The following is a 27,991-nucleotide window of genomic DNA, read 5'->3' on the forward strand; positions in this document are numbered from 1 at the left end:
TCCAATATCGTGTTGGTGCTTACCTGGCTGGCGTTCGTTCCTGCTTGTGGCTGGCAGTGACGCTTTAACACTGATTCCTTAACCCCTCCTCTCACCAGGCAGAGTCCTGGTTGCTGTTTCACACCTAACTCTCCTTTTCCAGTCTGGGCACGGGTTCGGTGGGAAAAGCAAGGCACTAGGAGAGGGGTATGGCAGAGATTTCCAGGTGAAGCCTTACCCCCAGCCGTCCCATGGAGCCAGAAAGTGCTGTGCCTTACCAAAGAGGAGCAAGAAGCAGTCTCTGTGCGCAGGGATTGAACACGCTGCTTTTATCAAGCCCAGAGCTTTTGATCCAGGGACTAAAACTCAGTCTAAATTTTCCCCTGGGCCTGAGATAGCAGCAGCCAGGCTAATTCTGTGCTTTAAACATTGATGCTTTGCAAAGTATGAGCAGATTCAGAGGAGCTCTTGCAACCATCCTTGCTCGGGAAAGCAAATGTGTTTTTAAGGCTTGCTTTTGCATGGGAGCAGCTGGCAAAAGCAAGGTGACATCAATAGAGATGGGTAAGACTGAAGTGCCTTCTCCATGAGGACTAACCTACTTGCCCTTGCTTGCAGCTGTGTACTCACCTCTCCTCGTTTCAGCTGCTAAAATATGATCTGGTCAACTAAGTTTGTTTCGTCTGGTTGTAATGGCAAGAAGTGTGATTGCTCTTACAGCTGCATGGTACTGTATGTGCCAGTAGGGCAGCAATAAAGCAATTCTGGCAGGCAGTGCAGATGTGCCCTTATAGTTGTAAGAGGTGTTGGTGGTATTCAGAAAACGAGATTATTTTTTTTTTTTAATTTCTTTTCCCATGTGCGAGGTTTATTAGGAGCAAATCTCAGGCACTGAGCATTTTCTGTCTTGATTTTGTTTGCTAGCTGTCACAGATGAGACCACACTCCATTTCACCATTTCATGTTTTAGTATTGGGGTATAGTTACTGCCAGCTGAAACAGCAGATCCGTTAAAAGTTAAAGCATCATCTCTGGCATCTTCCCAGTCCTGTATTTCCAATAGGAGCACAGTTTCAAGCCTCAGAAGAGAGCTGGCTACAGTGAGCACAACACGCTGGCACCCATATCTTCATTTCTGGTTTTGTCAACCTTCTGTGATGTTCCTCCTCCCTGCTCCCACATTTCTGGATTCCCCCACTCTGTCTGGGGGACATCAATCGAAAATAAGTGACAATTCAACCAAGGATGTCAGAGCTGACCTGTTTTTGTCTGTCATTGCTGAAGTGGATAGAGAGGAAGCCTGCCCATGGTACACACCTCTGCTAGAAGACCTCACAGTGGCAGGGAAAAAAATTATCTCATCTCCATCTCGCCCAACTCTGCATTTCAATAGAACTGCTTTCTTTACTCTTTCATGCTATGTTTAATTTGTAAACTTGCCAAGATGTTATCTTTTTTTTTTTTTTCTTCCCAGAATCATCAGACTTTCTGTAAAAGGTGAAATGGCTTTATTGCTTTGGAGAACAGTGCAGAATTTTTGCATTCACCTACAGTGGAGCATGAGATTACAGACTTCCAGCCACAGAAAGGGACACAAGTATTTGTCCTTTTAATAAGGATTTTAAAGGAAAAGATGCTTTGTCTTACTTCTGTACCTCTGCAGGCAATGAAAAGTGAATGCTGTAGTTTATTAAGCAGAATTTCTTATTGCAATGAAGGTGGCTTTTCTCCTCCAGCTGACACCCGAGGAGGAGGAACACAGGTAGTATTAAGCTTATAATTTTATAGTAAAAGTTCAACAAGGATACATGCATTTTAAAGACCAGTTAGCATTTTCAGACAGAAATGACCTGGTTCTGTGCAAAGGGATGAGTGTTCTTCTTGTAATACTTTTTAAAGTTAAGATTTGGTCCAAATCACTAATTCTCCAGAAAATACTTCATATCAAGGTGGAGAAATCACTTCAGCTTAAATACAGGAAATGTTGGGCATAATAGCCGCTACTTGCACAGATCTTGTTAACAAGAACATAATTTCCTAATCACTCCCTTGAAAGCACACCCAGATGATAGAGGCATAGTTGAGCTCCTGCCAAACACCTCAAGAACTCCAGTTTCACACCCAAGCTCCTTCAGGAGTGCCAGGATAACCTCAACTACTCAGTGAAAAAAAAAACCCAACAAAAACCCAAACTTAAGCACTATGCTTATAGTTACTTATACTTTTATTTTTAAATACAGAAAATATCAGTTGGGATAATACAAAAACTTGAGTAAGACACAAGAGTGCAGATACCTAGATGTGTTTGTTTTACACACAAAAGCAACATAGAAATCTACAGGCAATATTGCCTTAATGGCAACATCCTGGTCCATCTCCCCATCTTCCCAAATTAGTTCTTGAGAAAAAAGAAAGTAGACTTTTTTTTTTTTTTTTTTTAAAGGTGTAGAGTGGTTAGAAGGCAGAAGAACAGATTCTACTTTTTACTGGTGGTGGTGCCTCCACAGTGGGGGCATGTGTGTGATTTAACGAGGCATGCAAAGGGCTTTGATCTTGCATTATCTTTGTGATGTACGTGATGAAAACAGGAGCCTTCACTGATGGTGGAGGCTCGTCAACAGGTGATGTGAGTGGTAATTGCTGCAAGTCCACAGATGTGTTGATTTTCAATATAATGCATCTCTAACACAAATAAACACTAAAAGCTGTTAGACTTCCCTCAGGTTGTTACAGCAGTGCTTTTGAAAAGCAGACAACCAAGCAAGCTCACTCACTGCATGTTTGTAGGCCATGTTGCAGGAACAGCAAATATGAGAGACAACTTTAATTGTGTTTATGTGCATTTTTCTCATTAGTTTGTGAAACTGTCAACTAGTTATCTACTTTTTTTTTTTTTTTTTTAAACAGGGCACATGACCAGTTGACAAAATTATTATCTTGCTCCAGAGAAGTTTTTTATAGGCTCTCTGAGTTTCTGGGTGGGGTGAAAGGTGGAGCCAGTCATTTAGCCACACCCATGGTGAAGTTTATAAAAGGAAGTTTTCTAGGTGAAGCTCTTTTCTACTAGTCTATGACAACTGTCAGTTTTACTTAACAGGGTTTTATCTTTTAAAAAAAAAAAAAAAAAAGAAGAAAAAATTGCTACTATGTCAAGGCCTCATAAAGATTCCAATGGTGGGGATGCTCCTCTAAATGCATCATTGAAACAGCGAGGTGTGGTAAGTCATGGAGTCTTCTTTGCTACTTTAGTTTGTTTTTATACGTAATACTTCTGTGTCAGTGTGCTGAGTGTCACTGTAATTCAAAGGTTTGTATTTTCTCTGCTATGTGTAGTTGGAGTTTTGTTCTCTATGGTTTTGTATTCCTGTAACACTAACTGAAATGGAAAAAAACAACCTTAAAAAAACATCCCCAAACTCTAATTAGAGTTTGGAGAGGTTGCTATTTATCAGAGGATGGTCAGGCTTCCAAGATGGATGACTTTGAGGGCTGATTTCCACCACCTGTCCACAAGACTGAGGTTAATGTGGTTGTCATAATTGCGCTGCTGTTCCTAAGTCACACCAATATTAATTTCTCAAGCATACAAATACAAGATATGCTATGCTTTATTGCACAATTGCTGTGACTCAGTCATGACTTTTTGATGCACCCAGGAACCTGCCATCATTTTTGGTTTATACTGTATCACAGTTTCCTTACGTATGCATGCACGTAATTGCTCAGAAGTTATTCTGTTCAGCAGAGGTCTCGTGAGTTACTATGAGTGTCCCTCAATGAGATTAGGCGTTATAAAAGTTTGTTTGCTTTTGAACAGAGGTCTTCATGTGGTTACGATACTTCTGTAGACAGATCTGTGTCAGTTTACAAGATGACTGGGTGAAATCTTTCATAATCGTCAACTGAAGTCAAATGCATTGTATCAAAAAGTGATCATGACAGTGTAGGGTGTGTAGCATGGATGTGTCAAGAATACTGGTCAGCATAAAAAAAAAATACCTGTCTCATTACACTGGTTACCTAGCTTTGGGATTGTTGCTGGTGTAATGATAAAGCAGAATTGTAAGGAATTGGAAAGAGGGCGATAAACCTTGAAAATACTTTTTAGGAGGTCCTTTGACACCTCTGGGAAAATGGAAGAAAGCTTCTTTGAGAGCTTAATAAGTAACCAGAGACAAGTATCTTAAAAGTTAACTTTTTCCTCCAGTTACTCTATCTGTACATAACTAGACTGGAGGGGAATAATAAGTTTTCTCTTGTGAGCATCCTGTTTAGAAGGAGTAGAATTCACTATTACTGTTGGTTTTTGTTTTTTTGTTTTTTTTTTTTTTGTTCATGATGCCCAAAACACGGGAAATAATTTGAGAGTCTCTGGTCTACTAGTTATTTCCCAGAGTATACTCATGTAACTACCAGATGCTACAAAAATAACCAAAGTAATGGTTTGCACAAAACTGATGGTCTTGGTGGGTTCTCTGTTTCAAGCCATAAGCAAAACTGTGAATTAATGTAGCTGGCAAAAAGCTGACTGACAGTCTCTTGGGCAAAATGGTGTGATGTGAGTTGGAGAGGCTCTCAGAGCATTTTGACTTTGTGTGATTAGTAGACATGAGAAAATAAATGCGTCTTGCATTTGAATAGACACAGTTCCACCTTGATAGTGCTGTGGTTTTTCTTTGGAGCTTTTGCTGTTGATACTAAACTTGTAGGATGCTTAACTTGAGCAGTGTGGTCACTTCTGCTTTTTGCCATGTGTTTTTACTGATATGTAACCAATTGTGGCTGTGCTGGATTGTGGTGAAAGGAGTCCTGGTTGACAGCAGAGCCATCTCCTGCAAGGGAGTCCCCTTGGCTTTATCTGCTGCCATTCTTCCGGGAGTTTGACATGCTGCATTCAGATGGTTCATAAGTATTTTTAAGTGCATTGCGTTTATTTTAAGTGCCTGATGTAGATCAAACTCTTAAAAAATAGTTGCTGTTATTTTTTGTTGTATTACTACAGTAAATGGAAGGAAGAGGAAAATACTTTCAATACTGGCAGACAATCCTAGATGTTTCTGCTCTTGGATACATCTGGATGGGTTTTCTGGATCAGGGAGAAAGCTTGAGCTTTTTCAAGTGGGTGATGTAGAACTACTTGCTTTTTGACATCACTGCATAGCTTAATGTGTTTGTAAATTTGGCCACTACTCTAAGCAGGGATTGAAGTGAACTCTGTCATTTTGTGATGTGAAAAGCAATATTCGTGGAATAAAATACTTACTTAGTGTAGTTCGAACACTAACCTGCTGTTCGACACAGATGAGTCAAGGACTACTGACCGTCCTATGGCCAATTACTTACTATATTTGATAAATGTATGTAATTTTTCAAAAGACTATTTTTGAGTAGCCAAACTACAAGCCTAAGGGTGCCATCTTCCTCTCCTGATTTTGATTTCTGGAGCCATGTATGTGCTAAATGCAGGAAGTCTACGAAGATGACTTCTTGGTGGCAAGCTGAGTAATTAAGAGGCAGATGGGCAATGACGATCTCTTAGTGACTTATTTCTTTGAGGTGATGTATGAAGACTGACTCTGCCAACTGAGTTACTCTGACATGGTATTCTGTTAGTCCCTTCACATTTAAATACTTTTGCTATCAGAGATTCAAGCACAAAACTTCAGCCTGTTTGGGTGGATGCTAAAATTATGTCTTGCTCTGGATTCTCCCTCCTTAATTCATGCATGACAACACAAGTGCGTTCAGACCTGAGCTGGGGGAGGGATGTGGAGCAGCTTGCAGGTTTCGCTGCGGGTGAGTGCAGGGGTGGTTGTGGGGAAGGGGCTGGCGTGGGTGGCCTGAGAGGGTCCAGAGGGAGGAGGGAGGTTCTCAGGAGGAGAAGGAGGGCACAGTGGATGGAAAGCAAGAATTTTTTTACAATGGGGCTGGTGGAACACTGGAACAGGTTGCCCAGAGAGGTGGTGGATGCCTCATCCCTGGAAACATTCAAGGCCAGGCTGGATGGGGCTCTGAGCAGCCTGTTCTGGTTGGAGAGGTCCCTGTTTCTTGCATGCGGGTTGGACTAGATGACCTTTAAAGGTCCCTTCCATCCCAAACCATTCTATGATTCTATGAGAGAGGCCCCATCGCAACAGCAGCTTCTGAGTCTATATGCCCATCATAGAATCATAGAATGGTTACAGTTGGAAGGGACCTTCAAAGGTCATCTAGTCCAATCCCCTGCAAGGAGCAGGGACATCCCTGACTAGATCAGGTTGCTCAGAGCCTCATTCAGCCTGGCCTTGAACGTTTCAAGGGATGGGGCCTCCTTTCTGGTCAACCTGTTCCAGTGTTCTACAACTCGCTTCGTAAAAAATTTTTTCCTAATATCTAATCTAAATCTACCCCCCTCTATTGTAAAACCATTACCCCTCGTCCTATTGCAACAGGCCCTACTAAACAGCCTTTCCCCATCTTTCTTGTAGGCCCCTTTGAGGTACTGGAAGACTGCTATCAGGTCTCCCCGGAGCCTCCTCTTCTCCAGGCTGAACAGCCCCAACTCTCTCAGCCTGTCCTCATAAGAGAGGTGCTCCAGCCCTTTTATCATCTTTGTGGCCCTCCTCTGGACCTTCTCCAACTGGTCCATGTCCTTTAAACCTTGCTGGCCTTGCACGGTCTTCAGTGTCTCCCCTTGTTTCCCACCATCTCTTCTGCTACTGCCAAAAAAAAGAGTTTTCTGACTCATGGATGAGGACAGAATTGCATTTTCTGTACATTCCTGGGTCAGCCAGAGTCAGTTTTACCTGTGCCACTGAGAAGTTCCAAGCTGACCCTGCTTAGCTGGGTGCCTTACAGCTTTATGAATCAGCATGCCTCTGTGGAGTCTCCTGTTCAGCTGTGGTTTGTTTAGACTATGGGGTCCTGACATCAGAGACATCTTACAGATGCTAAAAATCACTGCAGTTTCTTTAGTGTGACTGGATTTCCTTAAATAATGCTTTTTCTCAGAGCAGTGTTGTCAGAGGAAAGAGTCAGCTGGCCTCTGCTGCCCTGTTTTAGTCCAACTCAGACCAGGCTGCTGAGTTTAAACAGTAAGCATGTAGACTTCAGTTTTTGCAGTTGTCCACCTGACAGTCATGCAAATAACAACAATTTCTGTAACAAGGAAGAAGCCTGAAGTTCAGCTTCTTTGTGCAAGCCAGAAGGGGAGTCATAAAGGATGTGGTATACAATAAAAACTCTCCTTAGATAACTGGGATCTAAATAACAAACCGAGAGATAAATCTAACTGCTAGTCAGATGTCACTTGGCTTGAGACAATGTTTTTGAGGGGTGTTTGTAAGATGCTTGAAGGCTACATCAGGTAAAGGATGTGATTAGCATCCCGTGTATGATTTTAGGATGATGTATCATTTCTTCTGCAGCAATAATCCTTCACTGGGATGCAGGGACTACAGACAACATGGGATCATGTTAGAAAACCAGACAGAGAAATCCTACGATGGGCTTGTCAAATGACAGGGAACTTATTATGTAGCTGTGGAAAGGACCAACAAGAAACATTTGTCTGACCAATGGCAGTGATATCCCTTGTCTTCCTCTGAAAGGAACGCGTAGCTACTGGTACAGTGTCTGTCCATTAAAACAATGTGACACAGAGGAGCTAATGCTGCTTTGTTACAGTATGCACTGTGTGCTGCTGCAAGAAATTCGAAGTGCTGCCTTCCGCTGTTTGACCGTGAAGATCTTATTCCAAGTTTTATTGAATTCAGTGATATGCAATAAGACATATATAAAATGTTTATGTTATGAAGTATCCTAAATGCATCTATTTAAATCCACTGAGATTGGCGGTCCAGTGTATAGGGCCTCTGAGTTATTTCCTGTGTATGTCCTGCTGTGTAGTATGGTGTTTATCTATGTATTTTTTTTCATGATGACCTCTTCACATTTTATAAGTCAATTCTAAAATGTCAAATTGCAGGAAAAGTTTTGCGCAGAGCAACATCTGAGGTAAAACTGAATGGTATCTCTGACTTTCTCATAGCCCTAAGCATACAGGCTGATCCTGGGAGGTGCTGGCAAGCCCACTCCGAAGTCATCGATGGGAGCTGGGTATCAGCCTGTGTGCTTGCAGAGGGCTGCAGTGGGGCCTGGAGCTGGCCTGAGCTTCATGGGGAAGCCACCCACTCTTCTGTTGTATGAGGATAAGTGAGGTGTTAGAGACTTCCAGCCCACAAAGCTGATTGAATTAGAACATAGAAATACATGTTGGAAGAAAAAGCACTTACCAACAGGAGAGATATCCGGTAGGTGGGATTAAAGCCCTTTAATAATGTATACCTTCCATGCCCTATGTATCCTGTGCAGTAGGGTCCTTCCCTCCTATCTTCTCTAGTTCTCTAATTTTTTTGGCTTCTGAAGCTGAAGAAATTCCATGCTGTCCCTGGGAGAGTTTATTTCCACTTGTTGCTGGGCTTGCCTTTTGGTTCCGATTTCTGGCACGAGCCCAGTACTTTGTTTGGGCATCTCCTGTTGTCCACTTGTGCGTCGTGTTGACGGCAGAGGGGTTTCACTTTCAGCTCCCACTGTGGCGTGCACCCGCAGCTAAGCCCCACAACAGTTAAATAGCTCTGTGTGTGTTTATAAACATGAAAATTCTCTTTCAGTTGGATTCTGTCACTGTGCTACTGGCTGCCTTTCTATTGGTATCAAGCAGAGACAGGCCCACCTCTGGATGTGGACTGCCAAAATGTGTGGCTTTATTCCAAATTAACAAATCGACTGTAAAAGAAGCAGCAACTTATGTTCCTGAATATATTGAGTTCTTAGTGTTGGAAAACTGTTACGCTGGCTTGCACATCCTGTTTTCCTGTGTGGGATAGTAGGGGAAAGAACTCAACACTTCAAACAAGAAAAGGTTGTAAGCATCTCTGTGGACAAAGGAAAGCAGGAGTATTTCCGGGATTAAAAATAGTGCACTTCCCAGTGTAACATCATGTCATGATGTTACATGTCATGAACTACGACACTTGGTTAAAGTTGAGACAGCCTCAGTTGTATTATTCTTTACACATCTTGTATGTCAAAATATATTATCTCGGTCATTTTCATATTCTGAAATTAAACTTCAACATCAATTTGTCATCGAAAAGGAGTAGGAAAGCTGAACCCTGACAGTCTTCTCTGGGATACAGCAGTTTCTCAAAACTGACACATTATGCTGAGGGAGAACAGAATAACACTGAAGTAAAATGATGTGCTCGTGGTCTCGACAGGCAAAAGGCGTTTAGTTTGATAAGGTGCCAAACAGTGTCATTTGAGAGCGTTGCAAAGACTTCCAGCTGTCTTGAGAATGCTAACTAAATATCTGGGTGAATTAGAATTTGTCCCTGTGAATATTTCACCAGCAGTGACCTTGACTGAACTGGTTAATTGAAGCTCAAGTGGAGCTTGTTGCAATTTCCTAATAATATTTTTGACCCAAACCAGCATTTTCCCTCAGCATCCTACCCGACGCTGGAGTGAAGGGTTGTGTTTATACGGAAGCACGGCAGGGCTCTCCTCTCGGCTGCCTCCCAAGCTTGCTGCAGGAGATGCTGCCCGGCTCTGTTGACTCATGTGGAAGGTGTGGCGTGTTTTGACCAGGAATGGAAGGGTGTATGAGAGTCGCAGCAGAGTCTGAGACAGGCCCTGCAGGGAAATCAATCTTATGGGAAAGCGTAGGTTGAATCTTGCATTTTTGCTACGTGAGTTAACAAGCAAGCTGACTACCAAAAAGGGAGGAAAATTGGACTTAGACAATGAGCATACATAAACTGCTTGTCAGCTTCTGAGAGACACCTGCTTTCAGCTGATGCTGGACGCTTCAGCTGCGGATGCTATCTGGCTGCTCATTTGTTCCACAAGTTACTACCTTGATTCACCTTAGGCATGTTCAGTTCAGTAATATCTTGTTACAGGGACTTCCAATAGCTGATTAATCTTGCTGAAAAGTGAAGAGCTTTGTTAAATAAGTGCGTGCTTGGGAAATAAGGATTTCATTTGCAAAAGTTTTATTTAGAGCCCCAAAATGCGTGTTCACATTTGCACACATATTTTATGTCTACACTGTTTATTAAAGCAGTTGTGCATGAAAATATCTGATCGTTGCCATCCTGGGAGCCTTGGGTGCAAAGGGAGTGAGTAGGTTTATGCAAGAGAGAAGGTGTACCAAGCACTTTTTCACAACCCCCGCCCTCCCCCCGCAACCCCCTCCAAAAAAAACCCAGACCCCAAAACTGCTGGAGTTTTGCTTCAAACCTAAGCTAAAAGGCTTTTTCTTCCAGAAGTGAAAAATTGCCCAGTATAGAAGTTCGGTCAACTATAAGGGAAATAATATGCGTATAAATGGCATATAAATCCAAAGAATCCCTTTCTCCAGTTACGTGGTGACTTTTCTTGCTTAGTTTGGACAGCAAACAGAAAACATGAGTGTCTGGGAAAGGCAGTGAGAGAAGTATCTACATTTAAATTGTGTATACTACTGAAATAGTTTAGTGCTCCTCAAAATCAGTACTTAAAGGCAGTGTGCTGAAGGAAAAACTTTCCAGAGCAGAATGTTGTGGAAGTTTACATTCAACCTGATACTGTAGAATAACTTGGAAGCTTCCCAGTTAGTCTTTTTCTAGTGAGCAGAAATTATGCATAGTCTTCAAGTTAGTGGACTGGTCCACTGTATTTTGTGTCTCTTTGTCTGCAGAACAATGTAAAGGAACAATAATTCCTGTGAGCTTTGCAGGGCAGCCTCTTGGAGGAAATACTGCAGCTCAAAAATGCAGCCTAGAAACTTCTGATTTGGTAGGCCTCAAATACAAACTATCCTTTGCGAACAAAGCGACCTTAACTTGAGAGGCTGAAGTTTGACAGCCAACCTTTTGAACCCCTTCCCATCTGATTTGCTGTAATTGTGTAGTATCATAGAGTAACTAAATGAGGTAATAAGCTGTCACTCTTATCTCGTGGTCTGGAATGTTTTCCTTCAACTGGAAGCTCGCAAGCTGTGATCAGGTGGCAATGTTATTGTAACTGAGGGAGTAAAAGGTACTTATGCAGCTTTCAAATACAGTTCTGCTTTGAAGAACCCCTCAGTGACACTCGTTGTTTCCCTTAATATAAAGGAGAGACCCCTTTCTACTTTCCAGCCCTATAAACACTCAAGATCCAAAAAGCTCAGCTGGCTCTCTGCTCCCTTTGTGCTAAGCATTCAGGTTTTGCAGTTTTAGCTCTATTGATTGCTTGTGTGGGGTCATTACCACAATGTGAGTGTCCTCGAGCTTCAGTGCACTTTAGCTTTCCCATTTTGCAGGCGTGATGCAAGGTTGCCCCCATGGGCCGATAGGATCAGAAGCCTGCACTTGTAAAAGGCCTTAGTGAGAATATAAGTGGCTGTTAGGTTTGTCAGTGAGGTTGTGCTACTCTTAGTGACCAGAGCTACTGCTACCTGGGTCAGGTGAGCAACTCAGCACTTACTGTTTTTGAAACATGAATAAATACCAAATAGCATTTCTCTGCCTACTTCCCCGAGGGATCCAATCCTACCAGGATACTCAAGCCATGGTACCTGTGCCGAGTGCAGCAATCACTGGTTGCTTTCCCCTAAAATACGTGCAGAAGCGTATGAAGTGATGGTGTGCCGTTCCTCCGCCTTACAGATGAGAATGGTTGAAGGATTGGCCTAAAACATGAGATACTAATGGGGATCTGCCCCTCAGCATCTTTGGAGAAGGCTTAAAACATGCTTCTTCAAAGAGTTTCATGACCTCCTGGATGTGATTGCATCACTGGGACTACCTGAGCACTTTTCAACACTGATTAAATAATGTAAAAGATTTAACACAGTCCTTTCAGCAGAGATTGGCACCCAGGGATTGTGGATCTGTGGAAAAGTGACTCTTACATATCACCTAGGAAAACTGGATGGTTGGGATTGATTAGGTGAAAATGGGAGGAAAACACTGAAAGTTTTTTGGCTTTTTGGTTTATGACTCAGAGCACATATGGTGATCTATGCAATACAAGTGAGGTGATGCTACACCCTTCAATGTATCTTCATCTGTCATGCCAGCACCTTATCTAATCAGAGGTTCACAGGACATTTCCACAAACTATAGCCTTACAGCCTTCATAGGTTTATACATCTGTAATTGACTGCAAGTAATCCATTCTGCTCACACAAGAGGAGTCCAAGAACTGTTTAACTACTTCATCAGTGCTGTAAAGAGCAAAATTTTGGTTTTTTGGATTTATATATTAGATATTATGTATTATAAATATATTTATGTATTTTACGTTTAGATTCTTAAGGACTGAAATAAAAATCAAGGTACAAGACTTTAGCTGTTTCATTGTCACCACAGATACTGGAATCTATTTTTATATCTTTGAGTCAGTCCCATTTTCCTGTTCAGGAACTTGAGGCAGGGAAAGACACATCACAGCTGTTAAAAGGGCTGAGATGTCTGAAGTGGCAGTCCAGTACCCAAGCGAGGGCTCTCTTTCCTGAGTAAGGCAAGAAGGCAATGAGCAGCCTGCAGTTATGATACTTCTACATGGAATCATTGGATGATGCAGGTTGAAAGAGATCATCTTGTCCAAGTCCTGTTCAAAGCCATCCCAGACAGATTCGGCTGCTCAGGAGCCTGTTGAGCTCTGAATGTCTCAAAGGCATTCAGACTTCCTAGCCTCACTGGACCCAGTGTTCAACCACCCTCATGATGAAAATACTTTTCCTAACATGTAATCGGGATTTGCCCTGTTGAAACTTGCCTGTTGCCTCTTGCAATGTCAATGTGTGCTCCATTTTCTCTACACCCTCCCCTTAGGTAGCTGTGGGTTGCAGTTGAGGCATCCCCCACACCCTAAGCCTTCTCTTCCTCAGACTGGTCAAACTCAACTCTCTCAACCTCTCCTGCATCACATACTTCAGCCCCTTAACTATCTTGGTATAGTAGACTGGGCTCCAGTATGTCTGTCACTGGTTTGTGGCTCCCCAGTACACAGGTACACCACTTCCCCAAGCCTCGAATACTGAGGAATAATCACTGCCCTGGATCTGTAAACCCATCCCAGTGCAGAGCTGTCCTTCTCTACTGTAAGAGCATACTGGGAATCTTTTTCAACTCTTCCACCAAGACCTTCAGGCTTTTTGTTTGTTTGTTTGTTTGTTTTTTCCTCTGAAGTTAGTCTCCAGCTAGCTTGCACCCAGCAAGGTCATTCTCTCCCAGGGGCAAGAATTTGCATACCTGCTTTCCAGACCTGTCCTTGCCTCTTTTCTGGTCTGAAATAGGCGCATGTAGTGACTGTTGCCCTGTTTTAGAGATTATTTTTACTTCCTAAAGAAAGCTACTGAGTTCTGTAACTTAGCAAAGACCACTGGTTGGTAAGCTAGACAACTTGCAGGCATGGCCATGTGCTCATAGCAGAGCAGCGTGTTAGAACAGGGGGTTAGTAGGAGCCTTTATCCCCCTCTGTGTGGCTACCTGACTGATTTTTGCTGATTATTCTCTGATGTGCTTCATTTTCTTCGCTCACTATAAAGACAGATCTGAAAAACGAATCCCACAGTAAAGGGGGATTCAGCCCATCTAATCTCAGGTACCCTGAGTTACCTTCGCTTTTCTCAGGCATATCTAGAAGTGTAAGGGTAACAGTGAAGGCTGCCATTTAAATGTAAGTTACTTCTTGAGTTTAAACATCTGTCTTTTTAAAGTTCTTAAACCAACTCGTTCTTCTAAATATTTTTCTGGTCCCAAAGCTGGTACATTTTATATCCCTGAAGCAGTTCTGAGAGTCCCACAGTTTGCTGCAGCTGGCTGTGTAACACTTCTGTGAAAGTTATCTTTGGGCACTTCCTAGCGTGTTTGTTCAGCAGGCTTGTTTTCAAAGAATGTCAGCTTGGGTAATTTCACATGTTATTATGCCATTGGGACTCCTCGTGTTAAACTTCAGGTTTTACTGTCTTAAAAGAACTCCAGAAAATATCTCGGGTCAGAACAGACACAGATTTTGGGGTTTTGACCTCTGAATGTATACCTTAGTGCTTTTTCCTTGAACCTTCTTTTTAATTATAAGTTGCAGATCAAGTATATAAAAATTCAGCCATTCTACAAAATGAACCATAAAGCTGGTGACAGGAAATGATAAATGTACGGGGGATTGGTGGTGGGTTGACCTGGACCAAAGCAGTTCCTGCTAGGTGTCTTCCACTTGTCTCTTACTCCTTCAATATTGAGCAGGGAAAAGCTGATGTGTGTGCTACCATAGCTCTGTGTACCCACCAGTCTCTAGACCATATCTGAGGCGTTCCTGTATGCTTTTAAGGCTTAATATTCCAGCTCACTCAATGGAGTTGTTCCCCGTACCTGTTTCTGGTCAGCAGTACCAGCCAGTGAGTTCCTGCCTTCCCGGTTGTTCCAACCCAACTGTTGACAGCACCATGCCGTGTACTGAAACAGGAAACTGGCCCGGATTTTTTTTTTTTTTTTAATCTGAAAAAAAAAGGTGTCTTTGAAATTAGATCACTTTCTGTATCTGCTTCGGAGTGGATTGGATTCAGAGTTGCTCCAGCAAAACCGAGGGGCAGCCCAGAGACATAAATAAAGAGCAAGGAGTGCCTTAAGGCTGGAGTGCCTTAAGGAAATATTATTGCCAAATTCTTCATAATTTGAAACCTTAATCAGTGCTGGCTTTTCTTGCCTCGCTATAAAACATATGCATCACTGCAGCATAACTTTATGTTTATAAAGAGGAAAGTACTAAAAAGAAATGTGTTAAGTGATTCCAGCGTATGAAACAAAGCAGAAACTGGATCAACTCGAGTTATTCTTAAGCCAGCTCTATTCTGTAAGATGGTATAGTACCTACCAGAAAAACATGTCAAAATGCATAATGCAAAAGTGCATCAGTAGTAAACTGCAGTCCAATGTGCAAACCACAGACAGGTGCCTAACAAAACTGGTGATTCTGTTGAGTGTAGAAGCCAACAGACACAGGCACTGACAACGCAGGTAGGACAGACTTTCAATTAGTGTGATGGAAATTGAAATGCAGACATCAATGACTCTGAACTAAACTTTAAGGAAAAGCATGCCTCAAATAGGTGAAGGAAGGTTGTTGTCTTGAAAAGGAGCAAAGAGGAAAACAAAACTTCTTGGTTGAAAAGGAGCTAAGTGTAATGTGGCAGCCTGCTGCTAAATGCAAGGAGTGATAAATACACATGCTCATCTGTTCGTCCTATTAGGTCTGCCACCTACTGCTTGATATACTGGCTTGGCATCACTTGTAACGCCAAAAAAAATAGTGTGTCAAATCTGTCACCCTAACTAAAATCATGTGAACTGAGCTCTGTTACACCCTTTCTGGAGCTGGAAGATAATTACCACATCTCAAAAGTTACTGGGCAGGAAGACAGGGAAGGTATTCGTTAATAGGAGGGCAGGTAAACTGCTGCAAAAAGATAGGTGTGTCACAGTGCTGGAGCTTTGAACCCAGCGTGGTCTCCAAGGCATTTGCATCTTGGAAAGTCCAGTTTACAAAAGGTTGAGGAGGGACGGGAGAGGACAACAGAAATGGCAGAAGTTGGTTTACTTGTCTGTGAGGAGAAAAATCTAGTGGCTTCCCGAGCAGGCTTAGGAGAATTCTTATTGAGAAAGGATGCATGGTCTTCCCTACTACATTGTTAAGTAGGGCATGCTTGGATTTACTTTATATGTAAATGACCAGAAAAGATTGGTTGCTTTGTAAATGAGAGGGAGGGAACAGAGTTTTATAAGAAGTCTCTGGGACCTTTTTTCGTGCCAATAAATGACTTGAAATCAGAGCACTGGCAGAGAAGCAGAACCACTGGGACAAAGCTGTGTTTGAAATGGCAAAAGCAAAAGAGGTGGGAAGCTCTATTGTGCGCTTGGTAGCAGCATCTCGCGTCTTCTGGGACTGCCTTCCATGTGAAGCATTCCGGGTCAAACTAGGACATTTCTCATGGGTTTGGAGTTGGAGACAGTGCTAAACTCAGCCCTGTTACTTGATTTCTTTGCTTTGAGTCTTTGTGCCTTTCATATACTGCTGCAGAGCTTGGTCCTGAGTAGGTGCAGGGCGGTTATGCAGGAACAGTGAGACAGCATAGGGCTGGGCTGTTAGTTAACAGTAAGTTGAGAAATCTGCCCAACTGTTATGTGTATTGGGGTTTGTGTTTTGGTTTTTGTGATTCATGCACAGCTCATAAAAACAGCAGTTCTTTCCTTTGACGCTGGAAGCCTTAATCTTTCAGTTCATCTTTTCAACAGGAAAGCATATGTAAATAGTGATACACACTGTTTTCTGATTTACACTCTGAGTTTGTCCACTTCTGTAATTTGTGAAGCTATTCTCCACTCTGTAAATTCCTGGATAGCAGCCACAACGGGTTTGCTTGAATTCTTTCAGTTGCTAAAAATAAGTTGGTTTTGAAGTTGTTTTCTATAACTGCTGAGGATATTTTAAGCAATCATAGGTGACTGTCAGCTTGTATTACAAGTTGTTTTCATGCAACGTCACATTCTCAGCCCTTGGTGAGGTGAGAGGAAAAAAGATTTCTGCAGTATGGTAGATAGCATCCAGTCCACTGAGACACAGTAGCAGAAGACAGGGCTCTGCCCCTACATGGGACATACAGCTCCCTGCGACAAAGTTTTGAAAATATGTCATCAAGTATACTAGAAGGCATTTGGTTTAAATCACCTTAATAACATTCTGTCCTAACTTTTCTCCTCGGTCCTTCGAACTAACAGCTATGGATACTGCTTTTCATAGTATGACTGTATGATGTGCTTCTAGAAGCTGTTATATATTGTTTTCTGCAGATTGCCTTTTCTTTACTGTCTTTTTTTACTTAGTTGCTTGGCTTTCAGCTTGCTTTCTCATTTCCCTCTTGCCCAATTCTTGTTTTGTTTGGGTTTTTTCTTTTTACTGAGAGCATTCCCTCAGAATTAAATCAATGTTTTACAGCATTTCAAGGGACCTTGTCATGGAAGCCCCTTCTGTGACAGTTTGTGTGAATAGGTTTAACAGGTTACGAAGTTTCTGGATGTAGCAATAGCTTCCAGAAAACAAGTTCACGGGGAGGAAAAGTATGCACTGAGAGGGAGCAGGTGAAAGCCTCCCAAGACCAAATAAACCCTGAAGAGCAGTGGTCTGCTGAACATCCCAAGATCCCATGAACTCCAAAAGGCAAGAGTCTGCCAAACCGATCCAAGGCCATGTCGTAGTTCAGCCCCGATCGGGACCAGACTACGCAGTCTCTCTCTCGCTCCCCCCACCCTCCGAGAGAATAGGGGGAGATGATATAAGAAAAATGGCTCAAGGTTTGAGATAAGGACGGGGAGAAATCCTTAAAGTTACCGTCATGGGCAAAACAGACTCGACTTGGGGAAAACTATTCATTTATTTCTAAAATTAGCAGGAGAATGAGACAGGGAACAAGATAACCTCCCCCCACCCCTCCCTCTTCCCGGGCTTAACATTATCTCTACTACCTTCCCCTCCCGAGTGGCACGGGGCGGGGAAAGGGAATGAGGGTCGCGGTCAGTTCATCACACTTTGTTTTATGCTGCTGTATCATCGTCAGGGGAAGAACTCCTCGCATTCCTCCTCTGCTCCAGCGTGGGGTCCCTCCCACGGGCCACAGTCCTTCGTGAAACTGCTCCGGCGTGGGTCATCTCTTCCACGGGGTGCAGTCCCTCTAGAACAGCTGTCCCAGCGGGCCCTCCAAGGGCCACAGCCTCCTTCAGGCCTCCACCTGCTCTGGCGTGGGATCCTCCACGGGCTGCAGGTGGATCTCTGCCCCTCCGTGGACCTCCATGGGCTGCAGGGGGACAACCTGCTCCACCATGGTCTTCACCACGAGTTGCAGAGGAATCTTGGCCAGGAGCCGCGTTACTCCTCCCCCTCCTTCTTCACTGACCTTGGTGTCTGCAGCCGTTCCTCACAACAGGCTGGCAGACGCCTCTCAGGATCCTTTTTACATCTTGTTCACTTCCTTCTCATCTCCTCTCCACTTCTTGCAGCTGGGCTGGGCCGAGTTGGGCCCAGTCGGCTGCCCGGCGGGTGGCTGGAGGGTGCGGCCTGCAAGGCCCACGAGGCTCGCGCCTCCCCCTCTCTGCCCCCCGCTCAGCTGCTTCACATCTTCCCTTTTTTTTTTTTCTGTTTTCCCCTTCTTAAATACGTTATCGCAGAGGTGTTATTACAGGACATTCTGCTACCAATTGGCTCGGCCTTGGCCAGCAGTGGGTCCGCCCTAGGCCCGGCCGAGTCCACTAAACAAAGGGGAGCAACTTCTAGCAGTTTCCTACAGAAGCTACCACCTTAGGCCCCCCCTCACTAACAAAACCAGAACAGGCCACCACCAGCACACACTAGCATGAACGGCAGGTTGTGTCTCTTAACTGCATCTGAGAAGCTGGCAAGCATAGGCTCCAGGAATGTAGCGTGGTGAAGCAAGGGACCCCCTTAGGGACTTTTTGAACATCCAACTGGAAACCAGTCCGACCCTCTCCCCCGGCTGGGCGTGGTCTCTTGACTGTTGCTGCAGCAGGGTGACACAAGTTGTTGCAGAAGTGGACTGTAGGAGGGGGGATAACTGAATGCACTGTGGAAATAGTTATCGGCTGTTAGGAAAATCTGCCCAATTCTGTTAACAAAATTTTCTAGTAAATATTGGCCTGTCTCCCCCAACACAATCCCCCCATCAGGGCAACAGATAGTATAATACAAGGAACTTGCAGCTATGTGTAACTTTAAAACATTGAACAAATCATAGTTTCCTGTCTCGAAAAATGCATAATCCTTTTTTCTTACCTGTTTCACTACATGGAATTTTCTGATATTCCTCTTTAAATTGTTGTTAAAGAAATGTGTTCCCCCCCCCCTATTTTAAGGTCTTTTTCATTTTCCAGATCCTCTAGATCTTTAAGATCTTGCTTTTTACCCCTTGACCTTTTTCCTATGTTTACCAGTGTGGAAGGAATAAGCTCTTTAGATGTCTTTGTAGTGATTCTTTAGGAGACAGGAACCTGTTTTAGAATCAGTGCAGCCTCTATGTGTTGCAGAATTCTGAGGAACTGAATTGCGTGTGCTGGTTTATGTAGAGCAGTGATATGATGCCCATGTCTGCAGCTGAGAGCTGTGCATGGCCTGGCATGTAGTGGTAGAAAACATGGCATCCTTTCCTCCCCCTTGTTTTCATTGCATAATTTTATCCCTCCACCCTTCCAAAGAAGACTCTAGCTCCCCATCATTACCTTCCGCGCATCTACTAACTAGGACCTCTACTGCATTCCTTTGTCCACCTAAATTGAATTCCGCCTTAATGATCCGGTGTTTCCTACCACTCCCTTGCCTGGGTGCTGCTCCGGCATCTCAAGCCAGAAGTACAGGTTGAGGTGTTGGCATGGCTTACGGAGCAGGTGGAGCCCTGGCAGTGGTACTGCACACAGCAGCAAGCAAGTGCCAATTACCTCATCTGGCCATAGACATTGCGCTGCTCCCTGTACCATGGGTAAGTACCTGTATGCAGGCAAAAAGTACCTCTATGCAGGCAAAAAGTCAGGAGCTGTTGCTGAGATATATGTGCAGGTCAAACCAAAGAGGTACATCATCATCAGTCGTCAAGTTTTAGGAACCTCTGCTTTGAGAACGTCTGGGTTTTTTTCCCTTTTTAAGACTATACGTATGAAGCTCAGTGTGGCGGTGTTATTCAAATCACTCTGAAACCAAGGTCTGCTTGCTGAAGATGATGAAATAGTTATCTTTGTCTTCAGTATCCATAAATAATGCTCTCTTCAGAAAGCATAGTGTGGAAAACATGCTATTAGCAAAATGAGTCTTGTGCTTCTAAGGGAATCTCCATGTCTCTCCGCTGCTTGTTGCCTGTTAGAAGTTCTGGTCAACACCTTCTGATGCACAATTAGTTCTTCTAACTATTGTTGTAAGAGTGTGCCATTGGAGTAGTTATTGGAGTAGTGCTATTAGATCTCAGCTTAAGTTCAGAGGGGGTCTACTTGAGCAAAAGCCAACATACCATGGTGGATTTGCAGTTCCTTTGCCAATTGGATGCCTGAGGTTTGTCAGCTGTGCTGGAATCACTTTCCACATTAAACAAATGGAGGAAAAAGAGTACATTGAAAAGCAAAGCTTAAGAGGCTTGGAGAGATTCAAAGAAATGAAACAATAACATGTTTAATAGCTAATTCCCATTCTGGTTTGGCTTGAAGGTGGCTTCAGCCTTCCAGTCTGCTCACAGCCTTCCCAAGTTCTCTGCCAGGATGAGTCACAGCTCCTGGAGTTGGGATCCAGTCCTTTAGACAAATCATCTTTTAAGGTCTATTTACTTTTCCTAGATGATAATGAATTGGAGTGAGAATTGCTCTGTGTTTTCATCCTCTTAAAACAAGGTTTATGGTGAATGTAAATTCACCTATGGGAGCTCCTTGTGTCCTGCAGTCCCGATTCAATCGGAACTCCACTGAGATCCTGTTTGGTGTAGTTTCATGCTGTTGTGCACAGATAGACGCCTTTTGGAATACCCCTCCCTGCTGGGCTGTCTCAACTAGTTGACTAGGAATGCAAAACAAGCAATAACCAGAGCCCTGGTGTGACTGTAAACCATTATTTACCTGCTAGGAATGATATTTCCTGCTGACTGAGAAGGTGAATTAAAAAAAAAAACGTAGCCACGTAACTCCAGTATGTAATCCATGGTACAAATTTGAAAGCCATATATGGTTGCTTCTGCCTATGTTTCTGTAGCCTGTAACATAGCACTTGAGAGAATGGAGGTGAGGACAAATCCGGCATTCGCAGGCAGTAGCATCTAGGAACACAGAAGGGATGGGCCGTAATGTGGCTGCTACGAGTGGGCAGCATCATGACTTCATTGCTAAGTGAGGCACTTCAAAGGATTGCCAGCATTTTTCTGTTGTATTGGCAAGAAACATAGGCTTTCCTGAGTATCAGTTCATGTGGTTCTCAATGGTAGATTTTTTTTTTTTCTCCCCCTCTGAAAAGCTGTTCAGGCAAGTGCAGCAAGGCTCCAGTTGCATGACACAACAATCATAACTGATTGCCTGTGCTCCGAGGAAGCCTGCTCAGATGAAGAAACAGCAATGTGCCTGGCAATTATGAATAAACTCTGAATGTAGCACTGCATAAGGGCCCTCATAGATCTGCTACTATATCAGAGGGACATCTGATTGTTGTGCAGATGTGTTAGACACTGAACCATTGTGAACGCAGCTGAATTGGGGTATTGTAATGAAGGACTTCTCCTCTTGTTTCATTTTTAGTATTCAGCTATTGCATCACTGCCCAACCAATACAGACAAAGACCATTCAGTGAGTCTTTTTTTATTATTTTTTTTCCCTGTTTGCTTGTTGAACTAAAGATTTTCATGTTTTCTTTCCAGTACCAAATTGCTGCAAGGAATAGGTCAAGCCGGCAACCAGGGCAAGTGTTTGGATGCTCAAAGTAAGTATGTTTGTGTGTTTGCATGTGTTTGTTACAGTGACAGTGACTGAGGAAGTACCCGAGAACTTGTATTTGATGTCTGTAAGGCAGTAGATAGATAAGCTTGGTTTCTTTGCAACATCTTTGACTGTGTAATTAATAAACTCAAGTAATCAAGAATTATTTGTGAAGCAGAAAGGATGAAAGCTAAAGTAGATGTCACAAAACAGACCTTTTGGAAATAATTTGTTTTTTTACTGGAGTAAGAAGGAAATGTTGGCAGAAAGGAATTAAAAGAGGGAAACTAAAGATGGACAATGAATCTAACTTCTCTCTCCCTCTCTGGAAGCTTTGAGAAATTATATTCTTGCTGCTATCTTGTTTTGGTAAATGTTAGCACTTCTGTGCATTTTTAGTGCTGCCTTGTAATGTTAAGTGGAAGAAGAGCAAACTACACGAAATGCCGTTGTACAGGATTAATAATTAATGTCGGATAAAATTTGGAAGGCCCCATCCCTTTTTTAATTCCCAACTATGCAAGTTTAAATTGCATCCTGCCTGAGCTGGGTGTTAACTTAAACTCTCCAGCCTCCAGCTTGGCACCTGTGAAATCCGCGCAGGGAGTCACCTGGGGAGAGTGGAGAGCTGGATGATACCCGGAGAGAGGAGGCCCACGAGGTGGCAATGTTTAGAAAGCCTTCGGAAAAGACGCGCCTGGAACAGATCTGGGCTTCCTGCGATTGCTGTGGCTCGCTCCCCTTGTATCATTGCTGCTGCATCTATGCTATTAAAGACAAAATCTTCACTGTTGCCAAAATGGAGCGTAAGATACCGAGTGGTGAACCTCCTGTTTGAACAGATTCACTATTGACAGTGCTCACCGTACCATGCTGGATCCTGTACATGACTTTTTCCCTGGACAAGGAATGTGCCGCAGTATTAGTGGTTTGCAATACGGTGTGAGGTTTCTTTATTCGTAGCCAGTGCTGAAAATATGCGTAGCACTGAAATGATGCTAGGGCTGTGTAATGAAGAGCTTTCATTTAAAAACACACCAGTATGTTTCTGCTAATGCTTGAAAAGCTGTTACAGTGTATAAATCCTAGCTTTGGATGTAGGAGGCATTTCAGTTTGTGGTGATACTTTCTGCTTTGTAGTTAAAAGTGAAAAGGGTTGTGTCTCAGCTATTTTAAAGACTTGTTTGACAGTGAAACTAGGGATTTGCTCCAAGTTATTTAATGCCCTGAAAAAAAAAGCTTAAATATTTCTGTAGAAAGATTTCTCCACATACATGATAGACAAGATACTATTCAGGGTAAATTCCATGGGAAATACAAGAACTGCCCATGTTCACTGGCACAGACGCAGGTAAGGAAAAGAGATGGACACTGGAAGAGGGAGAGTTAAACAAGGAGCCACAGAGTTCAGATTCATCAGGCTTTGAGAGAAGAGTTACTTTCACAACAATTAGAAGATATGTAGGGCTTAGGTGCACCTGGAGATTCTCAGGAGAACAACAGTCTATAATTTAGAGCTGAAAGAGGCTTCTGTGCCTCAAGGATGAAGCAATAGCTGTGGACTACAGGAGGCATCTTAAAAGCAAGAACTAGGAAAATACAGCGTCCTCCCCCTGTGGACACACTCCTTCCCATGGAGGTGTGGCAGATGAAAGTGCAGCGGGGCAATGCCCTGTGCTGGGCTGCGGTGGGTTTCAGCTATCGCTTTCTACTCTTGCGTGGAGGAGGTACCACTGTTACAGTCAAGCTTCGTCACTGCGGTTATACTGGTGTTGTCACAAGTACTTTGAAACAACAGGAAATCTAAAAAAAACCTGTGAGCATTGACATGTCAATGGCATGGCCACCAAAAAGACATCTCTAAAAGCAGACCGCATCCTACCTGTCTCATAGGAACTTATCTCACATGTACAGATTTCCTGCAAAAAGTAATGCTCTCCGTGAAGCAACAGACAGCTTCCCAGCATATTCCCTGTGGATTGCTGCTTACTGTGTAGCCTTTCCTCCCAAATCCCTTAGTCCTTATGGCCTATTATCTGTCAAAATAAAGATCTAGCTATCAGCCTTCTAATACCAGAGATTCATTATATTGCGAGAGAATTAGCTGAGCTATTACAATTGCAAAAGCCAAATCCATGTAACATGCTATTATATACTAGTCTTTGCTTGGGAAGCCTTCCAGTTGGGGTTTCGGTGCCTTTGAGCCTGACAAATGGGTGTATTTTTTTTGTGGAGTTAAGTTATATGGACTACAACATGAGGAATGGATGCTGAAACATCCAAGGAATTTTACAGTTCTCACATCGGGCACTCCTGTGTGCGAGATGCAGATAAAGGGGCTTTTGGCAGTTACAATTCCTTGCTTGATGTTTTATCACCAAAACATTTACAATACACCCTAAAGTTAGAAAGCAAGTCTGGTTTCTAGTGGAACATTCGCTTGGGCATTACCTGTTATATTTCAGTAATTGTGAGATAAGGGGAGAGAAAACAAATGTATTAAAAATATGTATATACACATGTATATGAAGTGTGTTTGTATGATGAACTACTAATTCATGAAGTGTTCAGGGGAGCTTTTCTCTTCCCTGCACAGGAATGAGTGTTCTCTGGTCATTGATCCTAAAGGTGCATATAGTTACTTAAAGTGGGCAAACTAAAGAAGGGTTTCCCCTCACTACTTTCTCCCTATCTCTCAGCACTGGTGCAGTATAAAATACTACTTCAAGATAAGTGCACTTTGTTTCCTACCTGGTTCCCCACTGCTTGTTTCCCCAAACTCTCTCTCCCCTTAGTGTTCACGAAAGAAGATCTGACTTCCCTAACGAAGGCACTTTGGACCTTCAGCCAAATGACTTCAATATGAAATAGGTGAGCTTCTGGGCTGAGCGGAGTGTTTCAAAAGCATTTTCATCCTGTGGAAACAACACGAAGTCCCCCAAAATGTAGTAGAGGACATCTGGTTAGGAGTCAGTCCTGCATGGGACACAGCTGCTCTGTAGCTGGTTTCAATCCAACATGAGAAAACTGAAGACCTGAGTGCTGAACCTAAGAAAGCAAAGTTAACTGAAGTGGAATGTTTGTTTATGGCTGTGCGCTCACCAGCCCCGTTCCCTTCTTAACTTAGGAACTGGGTAGCTTGGATAGCCTTTTATGGTGCTGTCTGAAAATATGCTGAACTTTGGGGTGATATTTATTTTTTTTCAGTGCCCAATACTAAGAATTATCCCACAGGACCTCAGCAAAGCAGCTGACTCGTCAGGAACGTAAATTTGGCTTTTCAAAAAGATAACGTGTGGTTTTGTTCAGAGTTAATAATGAGATCCTTTCCAACCCGGAAGCTGTCAACAGCACTAACATACATTCACAGTTACAAAAACACATAGCCTTGTGGTTGGGGGTTTTATTAAATAGAAACCTCATTTTCTACCATAATGAGGAAAAGACACTGTTTTCACACCATTAGTACCTTTTGTGCTCAAAATGTTACAGAAGCCTTTTTTCATTTTATAGACAATATAACTGTTCAGAGGTTACAAAATGTTGCTGCTTCGTGCCATGACTGTTGAAGCCATGACAATATACAATAACATAAAAAAAGAATGGTACCCTTATTTCTAATCGTCTTTTGTTGACTTCTGCATTTTGCCTATCAGTAGTGCTTCACTTAAAAGCTGGAGAATGTTTATTAAAGGATAATTCCAGTAATGATTTGAGTTTTGCTCCAGCAGAAAAAAAAATCCTTTTTTTCTTAAAAAATATTAATCTTTGTCAGATACCTCAAGTATTTATAGTGCAGCCAGATGGTATAAAAATAACTGTGTCATTTTTCAAAGCAGTTTTTAGATTTTATAAATATAACCTTGCAAATGTGAGCAGGACCTACCCTGATTCTGTGCAGTCATCATGAGTCTGCCGTCAGGCTGGATCTGTTAGGAGAACAGAGGATCTTTTTCTTGTAGTCTGTGTCTTGCTAGTCTGTTTGCAATACTGACTGTGAGTGTGATCACTTGCTGATCACTGTAAGCGTAGAATCATAGAATAGTTTGCATTAGAAGGGACCTTTAAAGGTCATCTAGTTCAACCCCCCTGCAAGGAGCAGCGACAACTCCAACCAGGTCAGGTTGCTCAGGGCCCCGTCCAACCTGGCCTTGAATGTTTCCACAGATGGGGCATCCACCACCTCTCTGGGCAACCTGTTCCTGTGTTCCACCACCCTCATTGTAAAAAATGTTTTCCTTATGTCCTCTTTGAATCTACCTCCTTCTACTTTAAAACCATTATCCCTCGTCCTGTCATGACAGGCCCTACTGAAGAGTTTCTCTCCGTCTTTCCTGTAGGCCCTCTTTAGGTACTGGAAGGCTGCTATAAGGTCTCCCCAGAGCCTTCTCTTCTCCAGACTGAACAGCCCCAACTCTCTCAGCCTGTCTTCATAGGAAAGGTGCTCTAGCCCTCTTATCATCTTTGTGGCCCTCCTCTGGACCCTTTCCAACTGGTCCATGTCCTTCTTATGTTGGGGGCTCCAGAGCTGGATGCAGTACTCCAGGTGGGGTCTCACGAGAGTAGAGCAGAGGGGGACAATCACTTCCCTCAACCTGCTGGCCTCACTTCTGATGCAGCCCAGGATGTGGTTGGTGTTCTGGGCTGCAAGCACACATTGCCAGCTCATGCTGAGCTTCTCATCCACCAGCACTCCTAAGTCCTTCTCCTCAGGGCTGCTCTCAATCCATTCTCTGCCCAGCCTGTATTTGTGCCTGGGATTGCCCTGACCCATGTGCAGGACCTTGCATTTAATGTTCAGAAAGTGCTACCAGCAAAGTGGTGAGTAGCCCTAGATTTTGTCTAGGAAAGGAAAGGTGAAGGGAAGAGAGGTGGAGAAAGGAAGGCAGATGGAGAAGTGTGAAAGGAAGATGGGAATAGAAGGTTGGGCTGACTGGCACAGTGGTGACTGCACACAGTGGTGACCCCCAAGTGCTGCTGAGGAATGTGACAAAATACTGTTGTGGGTGTGGTGGGGAGGCATGTGATGCTCAGAGTGCCACGGCCGTGCTCTCATCTGTACTTTCTTCTCTCTGAAGTACGTGCGTCCCTATTCTGTGGTGTGGTAGGCACCACATACCTTACCTGGGTTCCTCTCTGATGCTGCTGCTGAAGTCTGTATCTGCACATCGCGTGCTGGGATGCTGAGCTGTGGTGCTCACGGCCTCCAGCAGCAGGGTAAAATCCAGGGGGCAGGCAGGCTCCCAGACACCCACGGTGCCTGCTAGGAGCCCACGAGTAAAGAAAGACTTGAAAGAGCTCCTTCACATATTACACTTTATTTTAAGGAGAGGAGTACGAGTAAAGAAAGACTTGAAAGAGCTCCTTCACATATTACACTTTATTTTAAGGAGAGGAGTTTGGGGATATTTTGTCATTGTTTCTGGCTTTTCTAGTTTTATTCTTTTTTTTTTTTTTTTTATTAACCCAATTATCAGCATTTTCCAATATTTCTCTGCAATCACTGGGGCTGGAAACTTCAGTTTCCATTCACTAACTGTGGGGGTTCTTATATAATTAAGTTGCTCCATGTTCTGCAGCTTTCAGAAAATCACCCTGCATATTGAGTCACGGTAGAGTGTGAGTCGCTGGCAACGCACAGCACGCTAGTGAGGTCAGGTGGAAGCAACATGCATTTAACTTTATAGGTTGTCCTTACAGTGAAAATATTACTTATCCTAATGGCTTCTTCAGCCTCCTTAGAGACTTGTTTAGCCTTAGGTAGAGTGTGGGAAGGCCATTGTTGTGTGCATTGCTGTTGCATTACAATACAAGGTGGCAAAATTAGAGGTTTTCAGTGTCCTGGGACCTAGTCATTTGTTGCCCTTGATATATTTTCTCTGTTGTTAACTCAGGGCTTGCACTCAAGCCCAAATGTTATAATTATCTGTATTGCCTTGCACTTATGCGCAGGCAGGGTTGATGCATCCAGCTTGAGCCTTGAAAGCCTCGGCTGGAGATCCGCCACCCAAGCGTGCATGGCCGCAGCCCCTGTTGAAAATCCTCTCTGGAGTGATCAGTTAGGCCAGGTAGATGTCACAGTTAACGTTCAGTGTGGAGAGCACCAGTTCTACTTCTCTAGTAATAGCCGTCCCTCATAGAAGGAGGCTGGCAGTGCCCCCACATTAAGGTTTACACCATGGCTTCCGTTAGAGCTTCATCCTCTTACACAAGGCCTGGATTTGGCTCACCGCTCATGACCTGAGCGGGCTGCGTGGGATAAACGCCTTCTGAACAGCACTGCAGGAAACACCCTTACGGTATATCGTACATTTTCAAAAGAGTAATTGGTCGTCATCTTGGGTCTGTGGAAAACAACAATATTGACTGCACACAAGTATTTTCAGTCTTGATCTGATTTCATAGGTAGGATTTTTTTTTTTGTCTAATTTAAGAGGCTTCATGTAATCACTCCTTTAAATCTACAGCTTATGTTTGACAAGTGGGTCATTGGTTA

At 43.3% G+C, this 27,991-nt stretch overlaps 1 protein-coding gene across 1 annotated transcript in view; it reads left to right on the plus strand.

Moving 5' to 3' along the window:
- The first annotated feature begins 3,110 nt into the window (after nt 1-3,110).
- Nucleotides 3,111-27,991, plus strand: part of MAPRE2 (microtubule associated protein RP/EB family member 2) — a 94,725-nt gene continuing 69,844 nt past the window's right edge. The window contains exons 1-2 of the mRNA XM_086740784.1: nt 3,111-3,197; nt 21,438-21,499. Of these exons, the coding sequence (XP_086596910.1) occupies nt 3,126-3,197; nt 21,438-21,499 (134 nt within the window). The 5' untranslated portion in view covers nt 3,111-3,125. The remainder of the gene's footprint in view (nt 3,198-21,437; nt 21,500-27,991) is intronic.

The sequence above is a fragment of the Chlamydotis macqueenii genome, chromosome 2 (genome assembly GCF_036417535.1).
Source record: "Chlamydotis macqueenii isolate bChlMac1 chromosome 2, bChlMac1.mat, whole genome shotgun sequence".
NCBI classification, from domain to species: Eukaryota; Metazoa; Chordata; class Aves; order Otidiformes; family Otididae; genus Chlamydotis; species Chlamydotis macqueenii.